The sequence below is a fragment of the Lithobates pipiens genome, unplaced genomic scaffold, assembly GCF_037356315.1.
Source record: "Lithobates pipiens isolate NorthernLeopardFrog02 unplaced genomic scaffold, aLitPip1_a1.2 Scaffold_16, whole genome shotgun sequence".
Classification (NCBI taxonomy): domain Eukaryota; kingdom Metazoa; phylum Chordata; class Amphibia; order Anura; family Ranidae; genus Lithobates; species Lithobates pipiens.
This window is the reverse complement of record NW_027507748.1, coordinates 175005678-175030554: the sequence shown is the minus strand read 5'-3', so window position 1 is coordinate 175030554 and position 24877 is coordinate 175005678. Positions and strand designations below refer to the sequence as shown.

At 42.0% G+C, this 24877-nt stretch overlaps 1 protein-coding gene across 1 annotated transcript in view; it reads left to right on the top strand.

Annotated features, from left to right (window-relative positions):
- LOC143982233 (granulocyte-macrophage colony-stimulating factor receptor subunit alpha-like) overlaps positions 1 to 24877 on the top strand; it is a 105145-nt gene that overhangs the window by 40892 nt on the left and 39376 nt on the right. Inside the window, exons 2-3 of the mRNA XM_077480778.1 lie at positions 1112 to 1228; positions 9500 to 9648. Coding sequence (XP_077336904.1) covers positions 1141 to 1228; positions 9500 to 9648 — 237 coding nt within the window. The 5' untranslated portion in view covers positions 1112 to 1140. The remainder of the gene's footprint in view (positions 1 to 1111; positions 1229 to 9499; positions 9649 to 24877) is intronic.

Sequence of the window (24877 nt, the reverse complement as noted above, 5' to 3'; positions counted from 1 at the left end):
ATAAACGCTTATTGCAATTTTGTTTACCAAAATATCAGCCTAAACTGAGGGTTTAACTAAAATGTTTTTTTTATATATTTTTTGGGGGATATTTATTGTAGCAAAAAGTAAAAAATAATAATTGACACTATTTTTTTGTTTATAGCGCAAACAATAGAAACCACAGAGGTGATCAAATACCACCAAAAGAAAGCTCTATTTGTGGGGAAAAAAATGACATCAATTTTGTTTGGGAAACACGTCGCACGACCGCGCAATTTGTCAGTTAAAGCGGCGCAGTGCCAAATCGCAAAAAGTGCTCTAGTCTTTGGCCAGCCAAATGATCCGGGGCTTAACTGGTTAAAGTGGGAGTAAACTCCCATGCATGATGGTTACCTATAGGTACAGTCCGCTGTGGCCACTCCATTAGGGGGCGCAGGGGCACCGCCCCTCCTAATCCATGCGTTCCTTACCGTCTTTGGCCAATCGCTTGGATGGTTCAATTTATGTAGTTGAATTTCACCACTTCTGTCAATTATGCTGTAATATCTATAATGCATGTTTATGTGTGTTTTTCATGGTCTATTTTCATATGAATTCTGTGATTCATTTTTGTATTAATAAATTTGTATTTTTTATGTATTTTTATATATATTTTTTCCTTTTTTTGGTCCAAAATTGCCTTTAAAATCCCACTTTTGAGGTTTACACGCCAACCTATGGGAGTCTATTTATTTTGTAACCTCTGTAAAGGTTAAGCTCATAAAGAAGTTATCATAGAAGAGCACTTGTACATTAGAACATCCACATTTGCTGTACTGTTACATTATTAAGCCCAGGGATTTTTTTTTTAGATTCTTATATGGGTAAAGAGACCCCCTATCTTTTTTATGAACACTCCTTGCAAAAAAAAAATGACTGGAAGCAACCAAAAGTATAGGAAGTCCAATCACAGAAATTGTAGCATTCTGGATGTCATTTACTCATTCTGCTCCCTTACTTTAGCTTTGTTGTCATCATTTTTTTTTTTTTTTATTCAATTGCTCAATTGCAGTTGTAAGCATTGTAATGTATGTGGCTACTACAGGATGCACTGTATTTTTTTTTACATGTATTCTCTGTCTGTTTTTAGAATCAAAACAAGATATAAGGTCTGATCTAATGATGCTGCAACCATCTTGTCTGGTGTTTTTCATTACTTTGTGGTTTTCACTTGAAATAGCATGTAAGGCTTCAATGACTACTCCTGGTAAGTAAGTAAAGCAGTAAAAATATGTTACTTTAAAATGTTTAAAAAGGATGCTCTAACTTAAAGTGATATTAAATCCAAAAGCAAACATTTATTATATTGCAGCTTACCAATTCATAGATGAGATATGCCGCGTACACACGGTCGAACTGTTTGACGTACTTAGTCAGTTGAAACACATTTCAGCGGACAATCCGCTCGTGTGTGGGCTTCAGCGGACTTTTTCAGCGTGCAGTCCGGAGTACTAAGAATTTCAGTTTTTCCAAAAATCTGTCCGTCGTACTTTGGTTTCAGCGGACAATACGGTCGTCAGTATGCTAGTCCGACGGACTAAGAATGGCGCATGCCCAGAAAGGATTTACAGGGCTTTGCTGTGTCTTGGACTTCCTATTTCTAGTCCCGTCGTACGTGCTGTACGTCATCGCGCAAGCTTTCGTCGGACTGTTTGTGTATCCGTGTGTGGTCAAGTCCATTCAGTGGAAAGTACGCCGGATTGTCCATCGGATTGTATGACGGACTAAGTACGTCAAACAGTTCGACCGTGTGTACGCGGCATTAGTTTTCCCTTTTAGGCTTTCTTTCTTTCTTTTATTTTCATCTGGCGATCCAGCTAGTAAGTCTGTTGTTTTTGAAAAGAACAAGCTGTCCTGATAATGTATCAGTTTACAGGGAGTCAAACCATATACTGTACCACTGGGGTGCTTACAATGATAAGATTTTTTTTATTCATGTAAAACCTTTATCCCAAAGGAAAAAAACTGCTGCTGTAACTTCGGGCCCTTTCACAAGGACGTTCCAGCTTCAGGCGGACCCTATCGGAACTTCCATTCTTCTCTATGGAGCAGTGGGTGTAAAAGGACATGTGTCCATTTACACCCGCCTACATCCAATCCGATACGCCAAAAACAGACGGATGGGGATATGTTTGTCATCCGTCCGGTGGATCGGATTGGATGGCGGTCAGGTGTAAATGGAGCCCATAGTGGAGAGCGGTCTGTGCCTGTGTCTTCTCTGCATGAACGGACCAGACACAGACCTGCCATCCGCCTACTCAGCAGGGATTAGTGGAGAGATCCCCTGCTGAGCAAGCGGATCGCAGCCGGAGTCCACCCCATGTGAAAGCTGCCTATCATGTGTAACTGCAGTGTTTGGCTTCAACTTCTTAGTGTATCTAAATCTGCTAGTCCATCTAACACTCCCCTTCCCCCAGATAAACAATGCTGCTGTCTACTGTGTCCCCTTAATCCAGAGTGGAGGCACGCTAACACAGGAGGTTTGTTACTGACTAGATCACCAGATGAAAAAGGCCTAAAAAAGAAAACAAATGCAGCCACCACATATAATGATTGGTAAGCTGCAATATTTTCCATTTTTGATTTTGGGTTTAATATATTAGGTAGGCAATGGATACATAAAAAGAGCTTATGGATAGGCACAGTGGGTCAGGTGTTTCTGCCCACTGACAACTGGGATTAAGCATCCCATCAACCCTCCTGAGATTATACTCAGGACAACAACACATTTATTAATGCTAAGATGCCTCAAATTGCACAGCCCCTCCTGAGTATCCCTGAGGCCACTTCCAGCCTGCTTGCATTCCATGGACCTCCAGTTTCCGGCTTCCTGCTCCTATCTGCCTGGATACCATCACCCGCCCAGGACAGTGGTGGGGACACTCAACCTACCTACCAGCGGTGGCAAATCCAGACATTCTGGACTTACCACCAGATGTACTACACATGCACAAGATTACTAACCTGAGTGAGTTGCTAATTGTTTTGTGTTTATTTCCACCATCTAATTAGATGCACTTAGTTGGCACCATAGGCGTGCAATTAGCAGCCATATTTACCAGACAGAGAATGACTTACTAATCCTCGAGACAGGGGGGTCAATATTTATTCCCTGCAGGAGATGTGATGATATTTGCACAGGATAATGTACTTATACCCTCTAATTAGGCCCTTGTAAGGCTATTACTACAATAGGATGCCATTAAGTTAACATGGCTGTACTATGGGTAGGTTACCCATGACATATCTTGGACTTCAGGTACAGAACATTGCATGGTGACTGGGAAACAAAGAGCATGTTGGCTTATATTCATGTGATGAGAAGAACATCCCTGAACATGTGAACAGTGATACACACTTCTTACTAGCTGTTCAATACAACAAATGAAAGAATTAAGAGGATAGATGAAAAGCACTACACCCTCCTCTCTCCCTGCATGCTGCAGAGCTAAAGTCTGTGCCCCCAACTCCCCCCTTACCAGTGAGTCCCGACACATCCTCCTCACTTCAGGTAGTTGCGTTGTCTGCACTGTAGGGCAGAAGATGGGAGGCGGGGCATTCGGAGGTAGAGCAGGGAGGAAAAAGCTACCGCCTCCTCCCCTGCCTGGGACAGTCCTGGCGAATACTTTTCTTAGACAAAGGGCAGTGGTGGACTGGAAGCCCCCGCAGTGGCAGCGGGCAGGTCTTGTTTAAAAACAGTGGGGTTAATACAGCCCCGATGCTACCTCTATAGTTGTGGCTATAGCATCCCTGACAGCAGGGGGCGGAGTGATATTCAGCTGTCAGGGATGCAGTAGCCGGAACTATAGAAGTAGCATCGGAAAATGTGACCGCTTGCCTGCTTACTCCGCGATCAGTGTCTGCACTCACAGGAGTTATACAGCCAAATAAAAAACTGTTTCACTCGCATAGTCGCCACGTTCCCATTGGTCATCAGCAGGGGTGCCAGAATGGAGATCCCGCCAGCAAAAAAAAGCCCTGGGGTGTGCTTAGGCATTAGGATGTGCCCAAGCAGACCCCGTGCACACGCTTCTGGTTGGCACCCTCTGGTGTTTCTTTAGCTTTTTTTTAGGACTTCCACACCTGTGTACCTGCCTAAGCTGTACCCAGTTTTTGGACCATGCCAGATGCCCGTCTAAGTTGATTTTATGAAAAACATTATTTTAACAGTTACGTTTGAATAAATGTACTACCCACTACACGTATATTGTGCACTCTGCCTTTCTGTTTCTGTCAGTCTCCAAGAGGTTATTATTAAAAAAACACAGTGGACTTGTCTGAAATCACCAATATATATATTAAATCAAATAAATACTTTAAAAAAAAATCAATTGTTGAATCGATATTTCATACATCAATAACAGTGTCAGAAAAGTGATATAGCAATTAATGAAAGTAAATCCTAAACAAACAGTTCAACAGATTAGTGAATCCTCAAGTGATTGGAAGTGTTAGGAAACTGACAAACAACGTGAAGTGTGCTCAGAAGGCTGCCACCCCCACTTAGACTTCTTACCAGATGAATAGGATCTCAGATTATAGAGATCAGACAAGCCAGCAAGCAATCCCCACAGCTCAAATCAGTATGGAGACATATTCTGGTCCTGAAGCAATGCTTACCCACACGCCCAGTTTAATACACTCCAGAAGTTTCATTCACAAGCTGGCTGCCACTCTCATGTATAAACTGGCAGATGGGGAGACTTCATGGTGTAGTATATTAAAACCATGCTTTTATTGAAAGTAAAGATTGCACTTGCACTACAACAGATACAGTTTAACAAAAGCATACGAGCATAGGAACAAACATGGCCGCGGACCCCACCCGCCAGTCCATGTGCGCAGGTGTCACGGATTTGTTGCTCCACTGACGCGTTTCCCCATAACAGACGTCCACTGGGAAAGGACGATTCTAGTTTCCCAAAGCTTCTGCCTAGAAGTGCTTGGGCTCAAGTACAACCATATTTCCATAATTTACTAGGACCTTTGATGTATTATACACTATAATATGCACTCAATTTATTTTCATTAGACTTTTGCCCCCAAAAGCTCTCAAAAGCTGCACCCCTCACTCCATATAACTGCTGTTACTTAGCAACCTAAAACTGTGGAGACAATAAACAGTTTGGTAAGCAGTGTGTATTCACAATATAGCATATATAGTGCAGGGACTGCAGCAGCCAAAAACATGTTGGATACAACCACAAAGCACAACATAGAGTATGGTCAGGTGTAAGTATTGTATACTGTACATACATATTCCTGTCTTCTGCAATCTGCATGCTGTGGTGAAGAGGTGTAGCGTGTGGGCCCCTATTCAGAAGTTGACCGGAGACCCCCCAATACCACCCGCCACATTCATCGTGCCATTAAGATACTCCCACCATGTGCCACAATACCAAAGAGTTTTTTTTAGATCTTAGACTTTAGATTTTGGGGGAGTTGTCCACGTTTTGATATACCGCTGCAATTCTTTTGAATACTCTGGAGTGGCGGAAGGCAACCCTTGAGAGGGGGTGATCTACCCGAACAACATGAAAGAGAGCAAAGATCAGCATAATTTGTTTTAAGTAATTAACTAGCAAGGCCTAACTAAATAGAAGGAAAACTTAGAAAAATATAATTAAACAAATGTCACTGTAAAAATATAAACTCAGCCTAGCTTATAAATGGACAGTGTCAGTCAGCGGCTGCAGGAGGAAAATTAAAGGGATCGGTTCCTGTATATGCTGCCGCTCCAGTCCAAGTGTGCCTGGAAATTGCGGCATTTGCAGCTTTGGGACCTGGGGGACTGGAGGACAATGTGGCCGGAGATAGCAAAACAGCCTGTTCCAGGTGAAAAACAACCCTGCTTACAGCAAAGAAAAAACAAAAACATTTAGTTATTGTAAGTTCAGTAGCAAAAAAAAGGTTTTCATGCAAAATATACCAAAATCAAAACACAATAATAAAAGTCAGCAAAGGAAACTATGGCTTAAAAGTTAGCAATCAGATCTTTGTTGACATACTGTAGATTAGTGTTTCTCAATTTTTTTTCAGTACAGGCAACCTTTAAAATAATGGACGATCTCAAGGCACCCTTTAAAATTATGGACAGTCTCAAGGCACCCTATTCTAAAATGTAAAAAACGATTCTAATCGTTTCACATAATGCGGCAGCATCGACACGCGTAGGACACCCAACATTAGAGGTGATTTATTCTTCCAAAGCAAATTCACTTTTCCACACTAGTACCGACTAGTATTCCAGTGTTTCTCTTCTTCATCAGTTTCTCTCTATAACTCAGCTAATGTCACCCCAGTGCTGATGGAGGGGGCAGGGGAGGGTCAAACAAGGATGCTGTACAGGTGATCAACACCCTTCTTAACAACACTGATGACATCATTGGCTGTTAGGACGCCGGTGGCTGGAAGGTTGAAATGGTGCACAATAAAAACCTGTGGCTTTGTGTGACTAATAGGCAGGCTTGCTCCACCTGCTGGCTTGTGTACATTTTTGGGCAATTTTTAGGCATTTTGCCAAGGCACCCCTGAAGAAACCTCAAGGCACCCCGGTTGAAAAAGGCTGCTGTAGATAATAGTATTCCTACTGTATAAGGGGCTTTTGGGTTAAGTAAAGACTGTGAACATGGGGCAGGTGAGTCACAAAAGAAAATGCCCCCACCCCTAAAATTCACAGAAATAAAAGCACAGTTTGTTTACTGATCTTCATTTCTCCATATGTTATCAGTAATCTCTTCCTATAGCAGCTCATACACACTCTCTCGTCAACCTATTTATAGTTTAGCAAACTCAGCACTGGCCAAATCTGATCCCTAATTGCTTTATTCAGCAAAATGATTTTCACGCTATTTTTTGGACACATATGGGACTTTACTTTTGATTTTTTTTTATTATATATTAGAAAATAGTAGAAATGTGAAAACTGCAGTTTTAGTTTGTTTACTGTGCCAAAAATATTTGTAAAATTAATAACACTACCTACTCACTTATTTTCATTTAGATATTTTCTCCTATTGACCCTGAGTACACAGACCCCAAATATGTGTCCATTTGGATGTTTAGGTCAGCTTTGTATGGAAGGCGCATGCCTATATTTTAGATTTCTACTTAACTACTTAAGGACCACCTCCTGCACATATATACGTCGGCAGAATGACACAGCTGGGCACAAGCACGTAGCGGTATGTTGCTCTTTAAGAGCCCAGCCGCGGGCCGGGGGCACGCCGCGGGCCGGGGGCACGCCGCCGGCGGTGTTCTTTCCGATCCGGTCCTGAGCTCCATGACCGTGGCCGCGGGACCAGCGGACCCGATCGCCGCTGGTGTCCTGCGATCGGGTCACAGAGCTGAAGAACGAGGAGAGGTCTGTGTAAACAAACCTCTCCCTGTGCTTCCTATTGTGGCTATCACCGATCGTCTGTTCCCTGTTATAGGGAAAGACGATCAGTGAGGTCACATGCCAGGCCACGCCCCCTACAATAAAAAAAAACACATAACGTCACACATAACCCCTCCTCGCCCCCTAGTGGTTAACTCCTTCACTTCCAGTGTCATTTACACCGGAATCAGTGCATTTAAATAGCACTGATTGTTGTATAAATGACAATGGTCTCAAAAATGTGTCAAAAATATCTGATGTGTCCGCCGTAATGTAGCAGTCACAATAAAAATCGCTGATCGCCGCCATTACTAGTAAGAAATATATTAATAAAAATGCTATAAAACTATCCCCTATTTTGTAAACGCTATAACTTTTGCGCAAACCAATCAATAATCGCTACTTGCGATTTTTTTTAACAAAAATATGTAGAAGAATACGTATCAGCCTAAACTGAGGAAAAAAACTTTTTTTTATATATTTGTGGAGATATTTCTTATAGCAAAAAGTAAAAAATATAAAAAATTCAAAATTGTCCCTCTATTTTTGTTTATAGCTCAAAAAATAAAAACCGCAGAGGTGATCAAATACCACCAAAAGAAAGCTCTATTTGTGGGATAAAAAAGGGCGCCAATTTTGTTTGGGAGCCACGTCGCACGACCGTACAATTGTCAGTTAAAGTGACGCAGTGCCGAATCGCAAAAAGGGGCCTGGTCCTTTGGGTGCAAATTGGTCCGGGGCTTAAGTGGTTAATATATGTAATGTACTGACTGGATTGGCACAACAATAATGTATAAAAAAGCAATTATGAAGAGGTTCAACTAAAAAGATTAGACTCTTCAAATTATAAAATTACACATTTTTATAGACTGAAATTGTGTGCTTGCAAAAACAGTGGAACAAAACAAGATGACTACAATTGTGAATAAGTGTCATATTTAAAATCATTATAGCTTGTCAAAAATCAACAGCCTCTAGGTGATCTATGGGTGATGTATGTACATTGCAAGGATTTTTTGTTAAATTGTTGGAAATTCCCACCATTTTGTGTTCTGAAGAAATTGTTGTTTGTTTCACCATGTCTTTTTCCAGACCAATTTCTCAATGGAAGAGTCTGGTTTCACTATACTAGTCGTAGTAGATCTCAGTATACTAATAAGGAAAGCTGCAGTGTCGTCATCCATTTTAGTAGAAAAGTCTTAGGGAGTATATCACCAAAATAATAAGTGACTGATGCAGAGTATGTTTAAAATACTGCCTTAATGCAGATGTCAGAGACAATCAATGAGTTAATAATGGTAGCAGGAAATTACAATGTATGGGTCTTTTCCTAGATCATCCATGTACAGAGCACCTCAAAGTTACCTTGTTGCGTTAAGTTTTTGACAGTTTTAGAAAATTATAGTTACTGCAGGCTGAAATGTAGATTTTTTTTTCTAGTTAAAATTTTTAAATAATTTAAAAATGGATTGGGATTGGTTTACTAAAACTGGAGAGTGCAAAATCTGGTGCAGCTGTGTATGGTAGCCAATCAGCTTCTAACACCAACTTGATCAGTTAAGCTTTGACAAAAAAAAGCCTGTAAGTTTGAAGATTGGTTTCTAAGTGTAGCTGCGCCAGATTCAGTACGCTCCAGTTTTAGTAAATCAACCCCAACGTGTAGCAATTTTACATGCCATACTGATTTTTTTTCCCCTATAAATTTCAAATGTCAGCCCTAAAATTAAAATGATACCTATTGTGTATGAAGATGTCTAATACATGCACAAGTGTGACCTGAATATGTGTGTGTGCATGTAATGATACTTTGTACATGATGTCCGTGGGTTGCCCTCCTTCCAGGGCTCCAGACTCCCCTTGCTCCTTTGTGAGCCCAGGATTTGTACTGGGGGGGTTAGGATGGCTGAGCAACTTCAGAATAGAAATCAGTAGCAAAGATGGTAGCTTTATAACCTTTGTGGCTACAGGGAAATACTGTATATTTGAATTCATTTTCTGTACAACATTCCCAGTACTCTTGATGTACATATTGTACTCTTGTGCTTATTAGCTTTAGGTAAAATGTACACATTTTTAACAAATTCATTTTTTTTCTTTTAGAAAGCAAAGTTTTCCCATTACCTACAAATTTGAAAATACATTTATATCCAGGGATCATTAATGTGACATGGGACTGCAATATAACAAAAGCTATGGAAGAACATACTTATCAAATTGAGTTTCAACATGATACAATAGAAAGCATAAATGTAAGCATAAATATTTTAAAAGTTTTTGTTTTTTTTAAGTAAATGCATATTTATTCCTATAAAGGGTAAAAAAAATATATACTTCATTCTTAGTTTTTTCCCCTTCATGTTCATTCTTACTCTTCTGTTTTACAAAATGAAAAAAAAGTGGGGTAAGGGTAAAATATGAAAGCATTATTTTAGGATGGGCCCACACACACATGTATGCGCTGACATATATGATCGTGTTTTCTGAACCTATTTTGTGGATTGTACGCTGCTTTGTGCGTGCTCTGTGTATGATAATTGTAATATTGTTACCTTTATGCCTCCTGTTCCCACAACAGAGTGCACGTGTCAAAAAAATAACCATACATTTAAATATAAAAATAATGCAAGGGTCTCCAAACTGCGACCCTTTGCTGGCCTTTATGCAGCCCTTGGGGCACTATTCCTCGCATTGATACGCGACACTATTCCTTCTACTAACAGCAACAATAGGGCACTATTTATTTCATTGATACCAAAGATGGGGTACTATTACGCCCACTAATATCAAAGATGGAGCACTACTCTCCTCCCACTGACCACCAATTCTGAGACCATGATTATTCTCAATGATGCTGGGTCCAGGACAAATGGCTATGTTAAAAAAATATTTGCAGCCATGACTAACATTTAAAGACACAATATCCCCTGTCACTCGGAGAAACAGTCCTCTGAATTTCTCCAGCCAGAAGGAATACAAAGTATGTCTCGCGGAGTCAACAGATAGATGTTGTCAATTTGAAGGAAATATTAATTTAACAGAGCTACTACACCCTGTACAAGGCAAGGTCAAAATATAAACAGTAAAATACAGTACCTACAATATTGAGAGAAAAGGGTTACCTAAAATCTGTATGGTCTATATCTTACCACAGTTTAAAAAGGGAAGATATCTGACAAATTCTAAGTACGTTCAATTGATTCCCAGGAGCAGAGTCCAGCAAGATGGGGAGTGGTCAATTATCAGCAGGCTTCTTGCTCGTCTAGGGAGTGTATCGGGCGTGTGGGTCTGCGGTCCTCTCCCCTGTGGCCCTCACATACTTTATACCATCTGGGATAATAAGCTCATAAAATTATAATAAGCTCTGCCCAAAAGGTTTGGCTTATTCTCCATTGGTTGGAACACTCTAATGATTCACCTGGTGAGCTCAGGTAATATCACCTTAAACCACTAGGTGTATCAGAGGGCAGAAAATAACCTGTTACACCGGTAACAGTATTTCTGGGTAGTCTTCCAGGACGGTACCCTGAGGGATGACTGGTCCTACCTGACAGGAAACACAATCAGCAAATAGTTTAAAACCCCCACTCCTCCCTGTGTTCTTCAGTTGTGAAAAAATATTGACCCACACCAGTGCACGAGAGTGAAGAAAACACCTGAATTCATATAATAGATCAACCACACCAATAGAATGGGTGGGAAGTAAGCCTGCTGTCCTGGAAGACTCCCCAGAAATACTGTTACCGGTAAGTGTAACAGGTTATTTTCTCAAGTCGTCTTCCAGCACGGCACCTTGAGAGAAGAGCAAGTAGCTCAGGCTTACTTTAGCGCAGGACAACAGCCTGTAGAACTTTTCTACCAAAGGTCAGATCCTGAGGCAACAACAACTAAACCCTGTAGTGCCTCGGGAAGTTGCTCTGGCTTGACCATGTGGCTGCTCTGCATATTTGTTCTATCGATGCTCTGGCTCTTTCTGCCCAAGAGGTCACCAGAGACTGAGTAGAATGTGCCTTGATGCTGAGGGGAGCCCTTCTACCTGATTTCTCATAGGCTATATTAACAGTCTGCCTGATCCATCTTGCTATAACTGCCTTGGAAGCTTGCTGACCCTTTTTCTGTCCAAAAAAACTCACTAAAAGGTGACTGGATTTCCTGAACTCCTTCACCCTATCCAAATATATCAACAGACAACGTCTGGCATCTAAACAGTGAAAAGAACTCTCTTTATCATTCTGAGGATTAGAACAAAAAGACGGGAGGACAATTTCTTGCGTCCTGTGAAATTCATAGGCTACTTTTGGAAGGTACAAGGGATCTTGCCTAAGTACCAACCTGTCCTCAAATAATAGAAAAAAGGGCTCTTTAATTGACAGAGCCTGGATTTCACTTATCCTTCTGACCGATGTGATGGCCAGTAGGAAAGCTGTCTTGAGGGTGAGAAACTTAAGAGGAGACTGAATCAATGGTTAGTTAGGTCCCAAGGTGGAAATTTACTCATTAAGCCCGCAACGTCCTTTCTCTTGCCCTTAACAACCTTTTAATCAGGGGATTAAGAGAAAGTCTATTGTCCAAAAAACTGGACAAGGTTGTCACTTGAACTCTGAGGGTCTTGGCTGCTAACCCCTGATCCACGCCATCCTGGAGAAAATCCAGGATCATGGGGATCTCTTGCTGGGAAGAGTATTTCTCCTGACACCGAGAAGACTCCCCAGACTTTAGCATAAATATGCCGGATAACCAGCTTTCTACTTGCAAGGAGTGTGTCAATTACCTTATCAGAACACCCCCTCCTGCGCAGGCTTTCCCTCTCAAGAGCCAAGCCAACAGTTTGAAGAAACCAGGTCTTGGGTGACAGACCGGGCCCTAAGAGAGAATATCCCACCTCTCCAGGAGGTGCCGAGGAGGAGACACTGACTAGTTTCCTAGTGTTGGAAACCAGGTCCTCTTGGGCCACTAAGGAGCCACTAAAATCAGCTTCCCTGCTGAAAGGCTACATTTTTGTAGAATCCTGGGAATGAGGACCAAGGGGGGGAAGGAGTATGCCAGCTGAAAATCCAAAAACCTGGGCCAAGGCATCCACTGCCTCCGACCCGAGCTCCCTTGAAAGTGAGAAGAACCTCCTCACCTTCCTGTTTCCTCTGCGGGTGAAGAGATCTATCTCTGGTCTGCCGAAAAGGTGACAGACCAGGGAGAATACTTCTGGGTTCAATTCCCACTCCCCGTGGAGAATGGTCTGTCGGCTGAGATAATCTGGCTCAATATTGTAAACCCCCATTATGTGCACCACCGACATAGAAGGGACTCTCCGTTCTGCCCCACTCCAGAAGTTCCTGGGACAAGGATAGAAGGGAGCATGACCTGGGGCCTCCCTTATTATTCAGGAAGGCTACCACGGTCGCGTTGTCGGAAAGAACCTGGATCTCCCTGCCGCAGATTCTTTCCTCGAAGGACCTTAGGGCTTCTCTGACCACCAAAAGCTCCTGAAAGTTGGAGGAGGCCTTTCTTTGAGACCGATCCCAGACACCCTGGGCTCGAAGCTCTTGCAACTGGGCCTCCAACCCCAGGCGCTCCCTTCCATAGTCAGCCTGAGGGGTTGAAGCTGGGTCCAAAGAAGGCCCATCTGCAACCTCTGAGAACTGAGCCACCATTGTAAGGACTCTCTCACCTCCACTGGAATGGAGACCCTGTCGTCCCGTGACCCTCTCTTTCCATTCCAGGAGTACAGAAGGAATTGCTGGAGAGTCCTGGAGTTGAGCTGGGCCCAAGGGGCCACAGGAATACAAGATGTCATCAATCTGAGGACTCTCATCTTCCTGTAGGACGTCAGCTCTGTTTCCAGAAGAGATACGACTGCTGACATGGCCTTCTGTTTTTCCCTGAGGTAAGATCAGCTTTTGTGCTGCTGAATCTATCAGGAAACCCAAATAGACTTTGGTCTGAGCAGGAGTCAAGGATGACTTCTCTTGACTGACCAGCCAGCCCAGGGACTCCAGGGTACAAAGTACCTTCTCTAGGTTGGCCAGGAGGAGATCTCGACTTTTATCGTTGAGATAGGGAATTAAAGTTACGCCCTGGAGATGGAGGTATGCTACTACCTCTGCAAGGATTTTTGTGAACACCCTTGGGCTGGAGGCCAGACCGAAGGGAAGGACACAAAACCGCCAATACTGACTGGAGGGGATCGCAAACCTCAGAAGGGCCTGATGTTCTGAACAAATGGGGACATGGAGGTAAGCGCCCTTCAGGTCTATAGTGACCATAAACAGGTCCTTCAGGAGGTGTCTCCTGAGGGTATAAACACTTTCCATATGGAATTTCTTGTACCGTAGAAAACTTTAGCCTTCTCAAGTTTATAATGAGGCGGTACTTCCCCAAGGGCTTTGGAACTACAAAAATGTGGGAATAAAATCCCTTTTGACCCTCTTTGAGAAGGTGGGCTAAAAGGACGCTCTGGGGAGGAGGGGAAAGAAGCTACATCCTGTAACCCTCTCTAATTATTACACCCTCCCACTAGGGAAGAAAGTGGGAAAGCCTTCACTCCACCCTGACATAACTTGGAGTCTCTATCAGTGGATTTCTGGCTGGGGAAGAGGAGACTCCCTTTTTGTTTGTTTGCCCTTACCAGCATCCCAACGCCTGGTAGGCCCGCCTTCCCTTTTCTGCTGAAAATGGTCTTTAGCCTGGCATAGGACACACCCCTTGCCATGCCCCTTAAAGGAGAATTGTACACAAAAACAAGATTGGTTAAACCCACAAGTGCTTTTTGGCACTACTATCCCTTTATATTAGCTTTTGGAATTTACAAATGCAGCAACTTAGAAGATGAAAGGTTTAGCACTGGAAAACACTTTTATAGATAAAAAGTGTATTTTATATACATCTATATAGATCAGACCAAAATGAGGGACCAATGAGGAGGAATGTGGGAGAGAGGGACATTGCTCCAAATCAGGTACAGTCCCTCAAAGTCAGGGACAGTTCAGAACTATTGTACTGTACTGACCCAACCGCAAACACGTTTACAGTAACAATCAGCATGGTCCTGACACATTAAGAAATCTTTGCTGAGACACAATCAGTACCATGTTTACACAATTTGAAACATGTCCACACAGGCACAAAGGTTGATCTGCTAAAAGCAAATACGTTTTTCACTTTGCAAGGGAAGTTGCATTTGCAAAGGATTTGGTCCCAGAGCTTAGTAAATGAAGCAAGGCTCTGAAAACTTCCATCATCAAATCATGTGCAAGGAAAAATGCTGTTTTCTTATTTTCCTAGCACATGATTGGGTATTCTTTGAAAAGTGAAACTTCACCACATTCACTAAGCTCTGGGGCAAAGTCTCTTGTAGAGTGCAACTTCCCTTGCAAAATGAAAGCCTATTTGCCTTTAGTAAATCAGCCCTTCAGAACCTTACTGAGACAACCAGAAACATGTCCACTGACACAATCAAGGCCGTACTGATATATCTAGGATAATTTACATAGATACAATCTGTGTTGTAGTGAAACAATCAGAAACATGTCCTCAGACACAATCAGTACTATGCTGACACCACAAGAACATGTCAGCAGGCACAATCAGTGCCAAACTGATAACATCAGAAACATCTGCAGACAAAGTCCTTACTGCACTGATATCACCCATAAAGACAATCAGTTGAAACTGTCCATTAAATGCTCAGTGCAATTCAGCATTTCATGTGTCTTTGGTCAAAAACATAGGATACACATATGCATAAAACAGGGCTGCATAGTATTTCCCATAATGGAACTCATGGCTCAAAGCCTAGGTTTGGCAAGGTAAGTGGGGCCAATTCAGAAAAATGTTGTCATTTTGAATTATCTCTTCTTGCCACAATTAACAAAATATAATGATCATGGCATAAATGCCATGAGCATAACATGTAACCACATACAACCACCTTAGAAATATACATTATGTGGCATATACTTAGCTAATTAACCACTTGCCCTCTGGAAGATTTACCCTCATTCATGGCCAGGCCATTTTTGCGATACGGCACTGAGCTACTTTTAACAGACACTTGCGTGGTCGTGCGACACTGTACTCAAATAATATGTCAAATAACATGAATGTCCTTTTTTCCCACAAATAGAGCTTTCTTTTGATGGCATTTGATTACCTCTGCAGTTTTTATTTTTGTGTGCTATAAACAAAAATAAAACCTGACAATATGTTTATGTTCTGCTATAAAACATAAAATTAAAGGGAAAACACTGCGCTATAGTTAAATATATATGAAAAAAGGGCCTCAACAGCCAAAATAGCAGCCAACACCAAAAACAAACAAAGTTCAACAAACAGAAAGGTAAAAATAGTGTAGCGCTTCAATAGTGATAAGTGTAATCAACATAAATTGAAAAAATGATCTTATAACAGAGGTCATATAAGTAATATAAATGACTAAAGAAAAAGTCCATAAGATGGGCACAAATTTCACAATGTAGCTGGCACGGGGGTGACCGAACCGTCACAAAGCAGGAAGAGATCACACTAAGCAGATGTATTCATATGAATCAGCTTGTCTGTAAACATCAAGGAAGGTAGATAAATACTTCTTACCAACTCTGTTGGACTCACACAGTCGTATGACAGTTGAGTCTAAAAGGCTTGAGGTCACAATCTGGGACCAAGGAGTATGTGGAGGGAGGTCCGTTGAACTGGTGGAGGAACTCCAAACGGCTGTGTGCTCGATGTTGTATTTCACAGATGGAACATCAAGGTAGTTTGAAATCCAGCTCAAACGCGGCCCATTACACCGATACTCCAATCTCCCCAAGTGGGGAGGAAGATGTTTGGGGGTTTAGCCCAAAAGGAAGGGAAAAAAGAAAAAAGGGCTCCACATGGTGCGGGTCAGACGGTATAAAATAGTAATTTATTAAAGTCAAAAAGTTATTAATGACTTGGTGATCACAAAAAATGGAATAAAATGAAATTAAAAGCAATGCCCCTGTCGAAGACATATGTGTCGAAACGCGTTGGGCTAGCTGTTGGCACCCTACATTGCTTTTAATTTCATTTTATTCCATTTTTTGTGATCACCAAGTCATTAATAACTTTTTGACTTTAATAAATTACTATTTTATACCGTCTGACCCGCACCATGTGGAGCCCTTTTTTCTTTTTTCCCTTCCTTTTGGGCTAAACCCCCAAACATCTTCCTCCCCACTTGGGGAGATTGGAGTATCGGTGTAATGGGCCGCGTTTGAGCTGGATTTCAAACTACCTTGATGTTCCATCTGTGAAATACAACATCGAGCACACAGCCGTTTGGAGTTCCTCCACCAGTTCAACGGACCTCCCTCCACATACTCCTTGGTCCCAGATTGTGACCTCAAGCCTTTTAGACTCAACTGTCATACGACTGTGTGAGTCCAACAGAGTTGGTAAGAAGTATTTATCTACCTTCCTTGATGTTTACAGACAAGCTGATTCATATGAATACATCTGCTTAGTGTGATCTCTTCCTGCTTTGTGACGGTTCGGTCACCCCCGTGCCAGCTACATTGTGAAATTTGTGCCCATCTTATGGACTTTTTCTTTAGTCATTTATATTACTTATATGACCTCTGTTATATGATCATTTTTTCAATTTATGTTGATTACACTTATCACTATTGAAGCGCTACACTATTTTTACCTTTCTGCTATAAAACATATCCAAAAAAATAAAAAAAATAATGTCTTCATGAATTTAGGCCAATATGTATTCTGCTACATATTTTTGGTAAAAAAAACCCAAAAAAACAACTCAATAAACAAATATTGTTTGGTTTGCGCAAATGTTATAGCGTCTACAAACTGTGGGATATTTTTATACATGTTTATGTATTTATATTTTACTAGTAACATCGGTGATTAGCGACTTATAGTGGAACTGCGACATTGTGGCAAACAATTTGGACAGTATCTGACACTTTTGACTTTTTTTGGGGCCAGTGGCATTACAGTGATGAGTGATAAAACATATGCACGTCACTGTAGCAATGACACTGGCTGGGAAGGGGTTAACATCAGGGGCAATCAAAGGATTAAATGTGTGTCTAGCCTGTGTTTTTCTAAACTGTGGGAGGTGTTTTTACTAGGGGAAGGCATAGATCCATGTCCCTGCTTTGCAGAAACACAAGATCCATGCTTTCACTACTGACAGAAGGGCGATCTTGTTTACATAGGAAGAGCGTTGTTCTGCCTCTGTACTGAATAAGCAGCGGGTGCCGACGGACATCGAGTCCATGGTACCTGCCGCTTGACTCCCACTGTGTGTGATCACAGTGGAAGCGAGCTGCCGGCTTCACACAATGTGCACGCCCTACCCGTAAGAGCCGAGTCACGTATATATACACGTGATCCGGCATATAGGTGCAGGGCTGTTTTTAAGACAGGGCAAAAGGGGAAGCTGCCCTGGGCCCCATCATTGTTGTGGGGCCCACATCAGCTGCCTCATACTTGCAAATTATCCCAGTTTAAATTCCCTTGTTTCTTGAAGTTTTAGTCCCGTGATATGTCCCGATATCTCAGTGTGAAGTGTTGTTACTAATGCTGCCCAGCTCTGCCCTATTGCTGTGTACAGATGACTCACCTGCAGACCTTGTGTTTACATGTAAATAACCTACAATAATATGTAAATTGCGGCGGCATTAATATGTAAATAACTGCGGACCAGCGGCATTGAAATGTGAATAGAGGCAATATTGACATGTATGCCATATCCACCATCACATTTGCTGACTGCTGCCCGTTAGGGAGGTAAAGGGGCATGCTTGAAAGTCCTGCCTACAGCTGTGCTCATTAAACCTAACATCAGCCTGTTCTGCAAAGGTAAGCTAATTGGAGGTGGAACCTTTTTTCAAAATAACATGGTGCCACAGCACTCTGAATTCTGGTGCATGTAAATACGCACATCTCAGCAGATGTGTGTGGGTGTCAGTAACAATTAACGGCACTGCTGTGTATCTGCTAAAGGGCAGAACGTTTCTTTGGTGTATTGAAAGCAATTTTGCATGCATTCGGGACACCCACAAATGTGAATGCAGGATAAATGTCTCAGTTACATTGGTGGACAGTGTAAATCTCTCCTTACATTACTATATATACTGTTAATGCTCCTATTACATTGGTGGTCAATGTAAATACCCATGACATTTGTGGCCACTGTAAATTCCCATTACATTGGTGGCCAGTGTAGAAATTCCTTTTTATATTGGTAATTGGTAAAAAAAATCCAAACTTGCATTTGTAGTCAGTTTCAAATCCTCCCTTACAATGGTGGTCCCTGTAGAAGCCCCCTTTAAATTGATGGTGAGCGTATATCTACCCTTACATTGGTGACCGGTGTAGAAATCCCCCTTTATTGGTTGTTGAGGTAAAATTCCCCATTACATTGGTTGTCAGTGTAAATTCTTCATTATATTGGTGATCAGTGTAGATTTCCCTTTACATTGGTGGTAAGTGCAGAATTGCCCTTACATTGGTGGTCAGTGTGCATCCCCCTTTACATTGGTGGTCAGTGTATATCCTCCTAAAATTGGTGGTCGGTGTAGAAGTGTCACCTTACATTGGTGGTCAGTACAAATCTCCTTGACAATGTTTGTCAGTGTAAATTCCCCCTTTACATGGGGGTAATTGTACTGTTTATCTCCCCTTACACTGGTGGTTGGTGTAAATGCTCCTATTACATTGGTGTCAGTGTAGAAATTCCTCTGGCGTAAAATCCCTTGTAACATGGTAGTCAGTGCAAATTCATCCTCGCATTGGTGGTCAGTGTAAATCCCCTCTCATATTGGTGGTCATTGTTAATTCACAATTACATTGGTGGCCAGTGTAGAATCCACCACTATATACTTGCTAAAGATTTCCAGCTTTGCTCTATATGATTCAGAATTTGCCACAGTGTACTGCCTCCTAACTAATCCCATCCCCCACCACTGCCACTGATCCTATCAACCCCCACAACATTGGCACTGATCGCACACCCCCTCCCCCAGCATTGCAACTGACCCCCGGGGTCCTAGGATCTCTAGGTGTTTTCTGTCGATTGATGGGTTCCCTAACATCCCCAGTCCATGGTGTGAATGCAGTGAGATGATGTGCTGTAACCTTTAGCAACCAATCAATAAGCAGTAAATATGTGCACTAACCTCTTGCAGTCAATCATTGAGCGGTAAGGATATGCAGTAACCTCTAGCAACCAATCAGTAAGCAGTAATAATGTGCAGTAACCTCTAGCAACCAATTAGTGATTGGTAACAATGTCCAGTAACCTCTAGCAACCAATCAGGGAGGAGTTTTGATGTACAGTATTCTCTAGCAACCAATCAACAAGCAAAACTCATGTACTATAACCTCTAGCAGCCAGTCAGTGAACGGTAATGATACACGCTAACCTCTGGCAAACAATCGCAATCACTGCCTGATCTAATTTGGGAAACTGCTATTTTTTGTATGTCTCAGAGCAGGTGGAAAACAAATTGCATGGAAGGGGGGCCCAAGAAAATGTTTGCCCAGGGTCCGATCATTATTAAAGACGGCCTTGCACAGGTGCCACTCTGTAGCAGTAAAACTGCTATGGGGCAGACCTGAAACAAGTAAATTGTGCATTCTGCATGGGAATGACAGCAGGAAGTCCTCAGTGGAGGTGTTGTGTTAACAGTCTGCCAAACACAACTGGCCTTACCTGAGATTTGTGCATTTGGGGAACGTCTAAAAGATTTAGAGAGTATCGGTGAGCACTCCGATTTTTAGCAGGCAGGAACAAAGAAGAATCTGCAATGATGAAATCATTATACAGATTGGTAATTTCATGCAATAAACACAATGCATATACATAATTAGTATCATAGGCTACTGTAGAATATAAAGTATAATTTTTCACTTTTAATTTATGTATAGTTTCGTAGTTGATGAGGTTAAAAAAAGACACCAGTCCAACCAGTTCAACCTGTGTGTGTGTAACCCTTCACCACACCTATTAACCCCTTTCTTACCACTCTATTGTGGAATGATGTATGCAAGGTGGCTCAGTTATTCTGACTGAGCGTCATATGACATTCAACAGGATAAGCCGCTCGTGTGCGCCCCCCGGGAGCGCGCAGCACGTTGATCGCATATGCTGTGTGTTGCTCCAACACACTGCATCTCTGATCATGGTAAATAGCCTATGACATAGGCTCCTAATCACATGATCAGCTGTGACCAATTACAGCTGATCACAGTGGTGACCAGGAATTGCCGGTAATCGGCTTTCCTCAGTTCGCGCTGACAAGATGCGAACAGAGGAGAGCTAATTGGCAGCTTTCCTGACGGGGGGGGGGGGGGTGTCTGCGCTGATACTCAGTGCATTGATTTTCAGTGCAGCCCCCATCAGAGGTGCCCACCACAGATGCTAATCAGTGCCCATCAAAATGCCAATCAGTGCCCATCAGATGCCAATCAGTGCCCATCAGTAATGACTGTCAGTGCCTCCTCATCAGTGCTGCCTATCAGTGTCATATATTAGTACCCATCAGTGCCACCTATTAGTGCGCCCTATTAGTGCCCATCAGTGCTGTATTTCAGTGCCCATCAGTGCTGCATCTAAGTGCCACCTATTAGCGCTGCATATCAGTGCCGCCTATCAGTGCCCATGGGGGCTGTCTATCAAGGTAAATAGCCTATGACATAGGCTCCTAACCACATGATCAGCTGTGACCAATTACAGCTGATCACAGTGGTAACCAGGAATTGCCGGTAATCGGCTTTCCTCAGTTCGCGCTGACAAGATGCGAACAGAGGAGAGCTAATTGGCAGCTTTCCTGACGGGGGGGGGGGGGGGGGGGGTGTCTGCGTTGATACTCAGTGCATTGATTTTCAGTGCAGCCCCCATCAGAGGTGCCCACCACAGATGCATATCAGTGCCGCCTATCAGTGCCCATGAGGGCTGTCTATCAATGCCGCCTATCAGTGTTGCATATTAGTGCCTCCTCATCAGTGCCCATCAGTGCCACCTCATCAGTGCCCATCAGTGCCGCCTCATCAGTGCCCATCAGTGCAGCCTCATCAATGCCCTTTAGTGAAGGAGAAAACAACATTTTATAACAGAAACAAAGGAAAAAAAGTTTTCAAAAATGTTGGTCTTTTTTCATTTGTTTACCAAAAAATAAACCCAATACCACCAAAAAAAAGTTCTATTTGTGGGAAGAAAATGATAAAAATGTAGTTTGGGTACAGTGTTGTATGACTGCGCAATTGTCATTCAAAGTGTGACCTGTATTGAAGTGGTTAAAAATACACATTTGTCTACATACTTTATACATTAATGGACATTCAGAAGTCACAAAATAACCTTAACAAAAATTATACTAATACATTCAATTGTCATTGTCGCCCTTAGGCAAATTAACATATCAACATATCTAAAACTGCCAAATCAAATCCTAGGATATACATTAACCACTTCCGGACTGGCTCACACCAATATAGGTCGGCACTTTGAAGAGGGACATCATTGTTATGGCAGCAGCAAGTTGCCATAACCCCAGTATCCTCTTCTGCAGTGAGCGGTCCGCTTTCAGATAAAAGTGGTCTCTGTGGCGGACTTGCCGTAAAATCAGTTTTATCGGCGGATGGAGAGGACCCCCCCTATGCTCTTTGGTGCCCTCCGCCGCTTACCGGAGCCATCGGTAGCGGCGGAGGCAATCAGGTTTGCTCCCTGGCCCCCACCTGTCTCCATACCATTGCAGGGCAGAAGCGACATCAAAACGTCACTTCCGCCCATAGCTCTTAAAGCGGAGGTCCACCCTAAAGTGGACCTTCCGCTCATCGGAACCCTCCCCCCCTCCGGCGCCACAATTGGCACCTTTCAGGGGGAGGGGGGTGCAGATACCTGTACAGTACAGGTATCTGCACCCACTTCCGGGATAGCTCTCTGCGGAAAGGGGCGTAGATTACGCCCCTTTCCGCAAGTGCCCCGCTGCCTGCTGGGAAACACACAGATCCCAGAGGCAGTGGGGACCGTCCTTATTGCGCAGCGCGACTCGCGCATGCGCAGTAGGGAACCGGGAAATTAAGCCGAAAGGCTCCATTTCCTGATTCCCATACCCAAGATGGCGGCGGCAGCACCCGAGAGACGATCTAGAGATCGGCTTCGGGTGCCGACATCGCGGGCGCGCTGCAGCTGCAGTATTTGTAGCTGCTGGCTTTTAAAAAAAAAAAAAAACGCGGAGTCCCGGCGGACTCCCGCTTTAAAGGTACATTTTTTTTTTTATATGACATTTCATTTTTTATTTCATTTTTTTTATTGTATTTTAGTGTAAATATGCGATCTGAGGTCTTTTTGACCCCAGATCTCATATTTAAGAGGTCCTGTTATGCCTTATTTCTATTTGTTTATTTGTCTATTTCTATTTGATGTTTACATTCCTTGTAATAGGAATAAAAGTGACACATTTTTTTTAAAAGAACAGTGTAAAAATCAAAAATAAAAGGTAAAATAAATAAGAATTCTTTTTCTTTTTTTTTAAACGTGCCCCGTTCCGCCGAGCTCACGAGCAGAAGCGAACGCACACATGAGCACCGCCCACATATGAAAACAGTGTTCAAACGACACATGTGAGGTATTGCCACGATCGATAGAGATAGAGCAATAATTTTAGCCCTGGACCTCCTCTGTAACTCAAAAAATGCAACCTGTAGAATTTTTTAAACATTGCCTATGGAGATTTTTAAGGGTAAAAGTTTGTTGCTATTCCACGAGCGGACACAATTTTGAAGCGTGACATGTTGGGTATCAATTTACTTGGCATAACATTATCTTTCACAATATAGAAAAAAAAAAACATTGGGCTAACTTTACTGTTGTCTTATTTTTTCATTCAAAAAAGTGTATTTTTTCCCAAAAAGTGCGCTTATAAGACCGCTGCGCAAATACGGTGTGACAGAAAGTATTGCAACAACCACCATTTTATTCTCTAGGGTGTTAGAAAAAAAAACCCACCAAATCTCAGAAAGAAACTCAGTGTGGTTAACTGTATCAAGCAAAGGCAGCTTAGTCTGATAACTCTATAGTTATAACTACAAAAATGTGGTGATGGGTTATATTTATACTTGATCATTTTTGTATTTGATATTTCAATAAATTAATTCAAAGTAAAAAATATATACTTGATATCCTTTATTAATTAGTTGAGTATATGTTATGGGTTTATACACACCATGATCATCAAACCATCAAACCACATGCTGACCAGGGACCAGGCCTTTTTCTGACATTCTGTGTATACGTAATAAGTAAAAATCTGTATTTTTTGTTAGTAAATGCTTAGAATTAGAACCCCTAAACAATATATATATATATATATATATATATATAGCAGAGACCCTAGAGAATAAAATGACAGTGGTTGCAATTTTTTATGTAATGGTTTTTGCGCAGCTGTTTTTCAACCAAATTTTTTTGGAAAAAATATACTTTAATGAATAAAAAAAAAAAAAACACAAAATATACCCTTATTTTTTGTAAAATGTGAAAGTAAATATATACCTATCATGTCATGCTTTAAAATTGCGCGAGCTTAAAAAAATCTCCATAAACAATGCTTTAAACATTTCTACAGGTTAACAGGATTCTAGGACTAGAATTATTGCTCTTGCACTGATGTTCGCGGTGATACCTCACATGTGTGGTGCAAACAATGTTTGCATATGTGGACGTGACCTATATAAGCATTCATCACTGCATGTAAGCATGGGGGGTACTTTTAAAATATCTATTTATTTATTTTATTACATTTTACACTGTCCCTGTAAAAAATATATATATATTTTGATCACTTTTATTGCTATCGCAAGGAATGTATACATCACTTGCAATAACAATACAGCATGACAAGTCCTCTTGGCTCCAGAGAGATCTAGGGCTTTGTTTACATGGAGCTGGAACCCGTAGTGACATCATTGTCCTCCTAGGCCATAGATAGAGGTCATCTTTCCTTCACTCACCTCTGTGATCAGCAGCTGCCATCGCTATTGGTTCCTGGAGCTACTGATTGCCCAGGTAAGCTCAGGAACCACCAGAAAGCGGTGGAAGGAGTAAAAAAAAAAAAAAAAAAAAAAAATATATATATATATATATATATATATATATATATATATATATATATATATATACAGGGCTCAAGTCCTGCGGGAACGCATGGGAACGGAGTTCCTGTACTTTTTCCACAACAGGAACTCAGTTCCCGTTAGCAGCCATGTCCTGCAAGACTTTGAAGTATGCAAGCTTTGTGGCAGGTGCTACACCAGCAGCTGCAGACACAGCTCGCAATAGTAAGTGCTGCACACCTGACCATTCAGGCATTGCCAGTAGGGGGCCCCATGACAGCTTCCGCTTCAATCTATATGTCAATCACAGCTAGCTGATGGGTAGATCAGGTCCCTGCTGCTAAGAGATTGTATTTAGTCAGACCTCTCGTGATGTGCTCC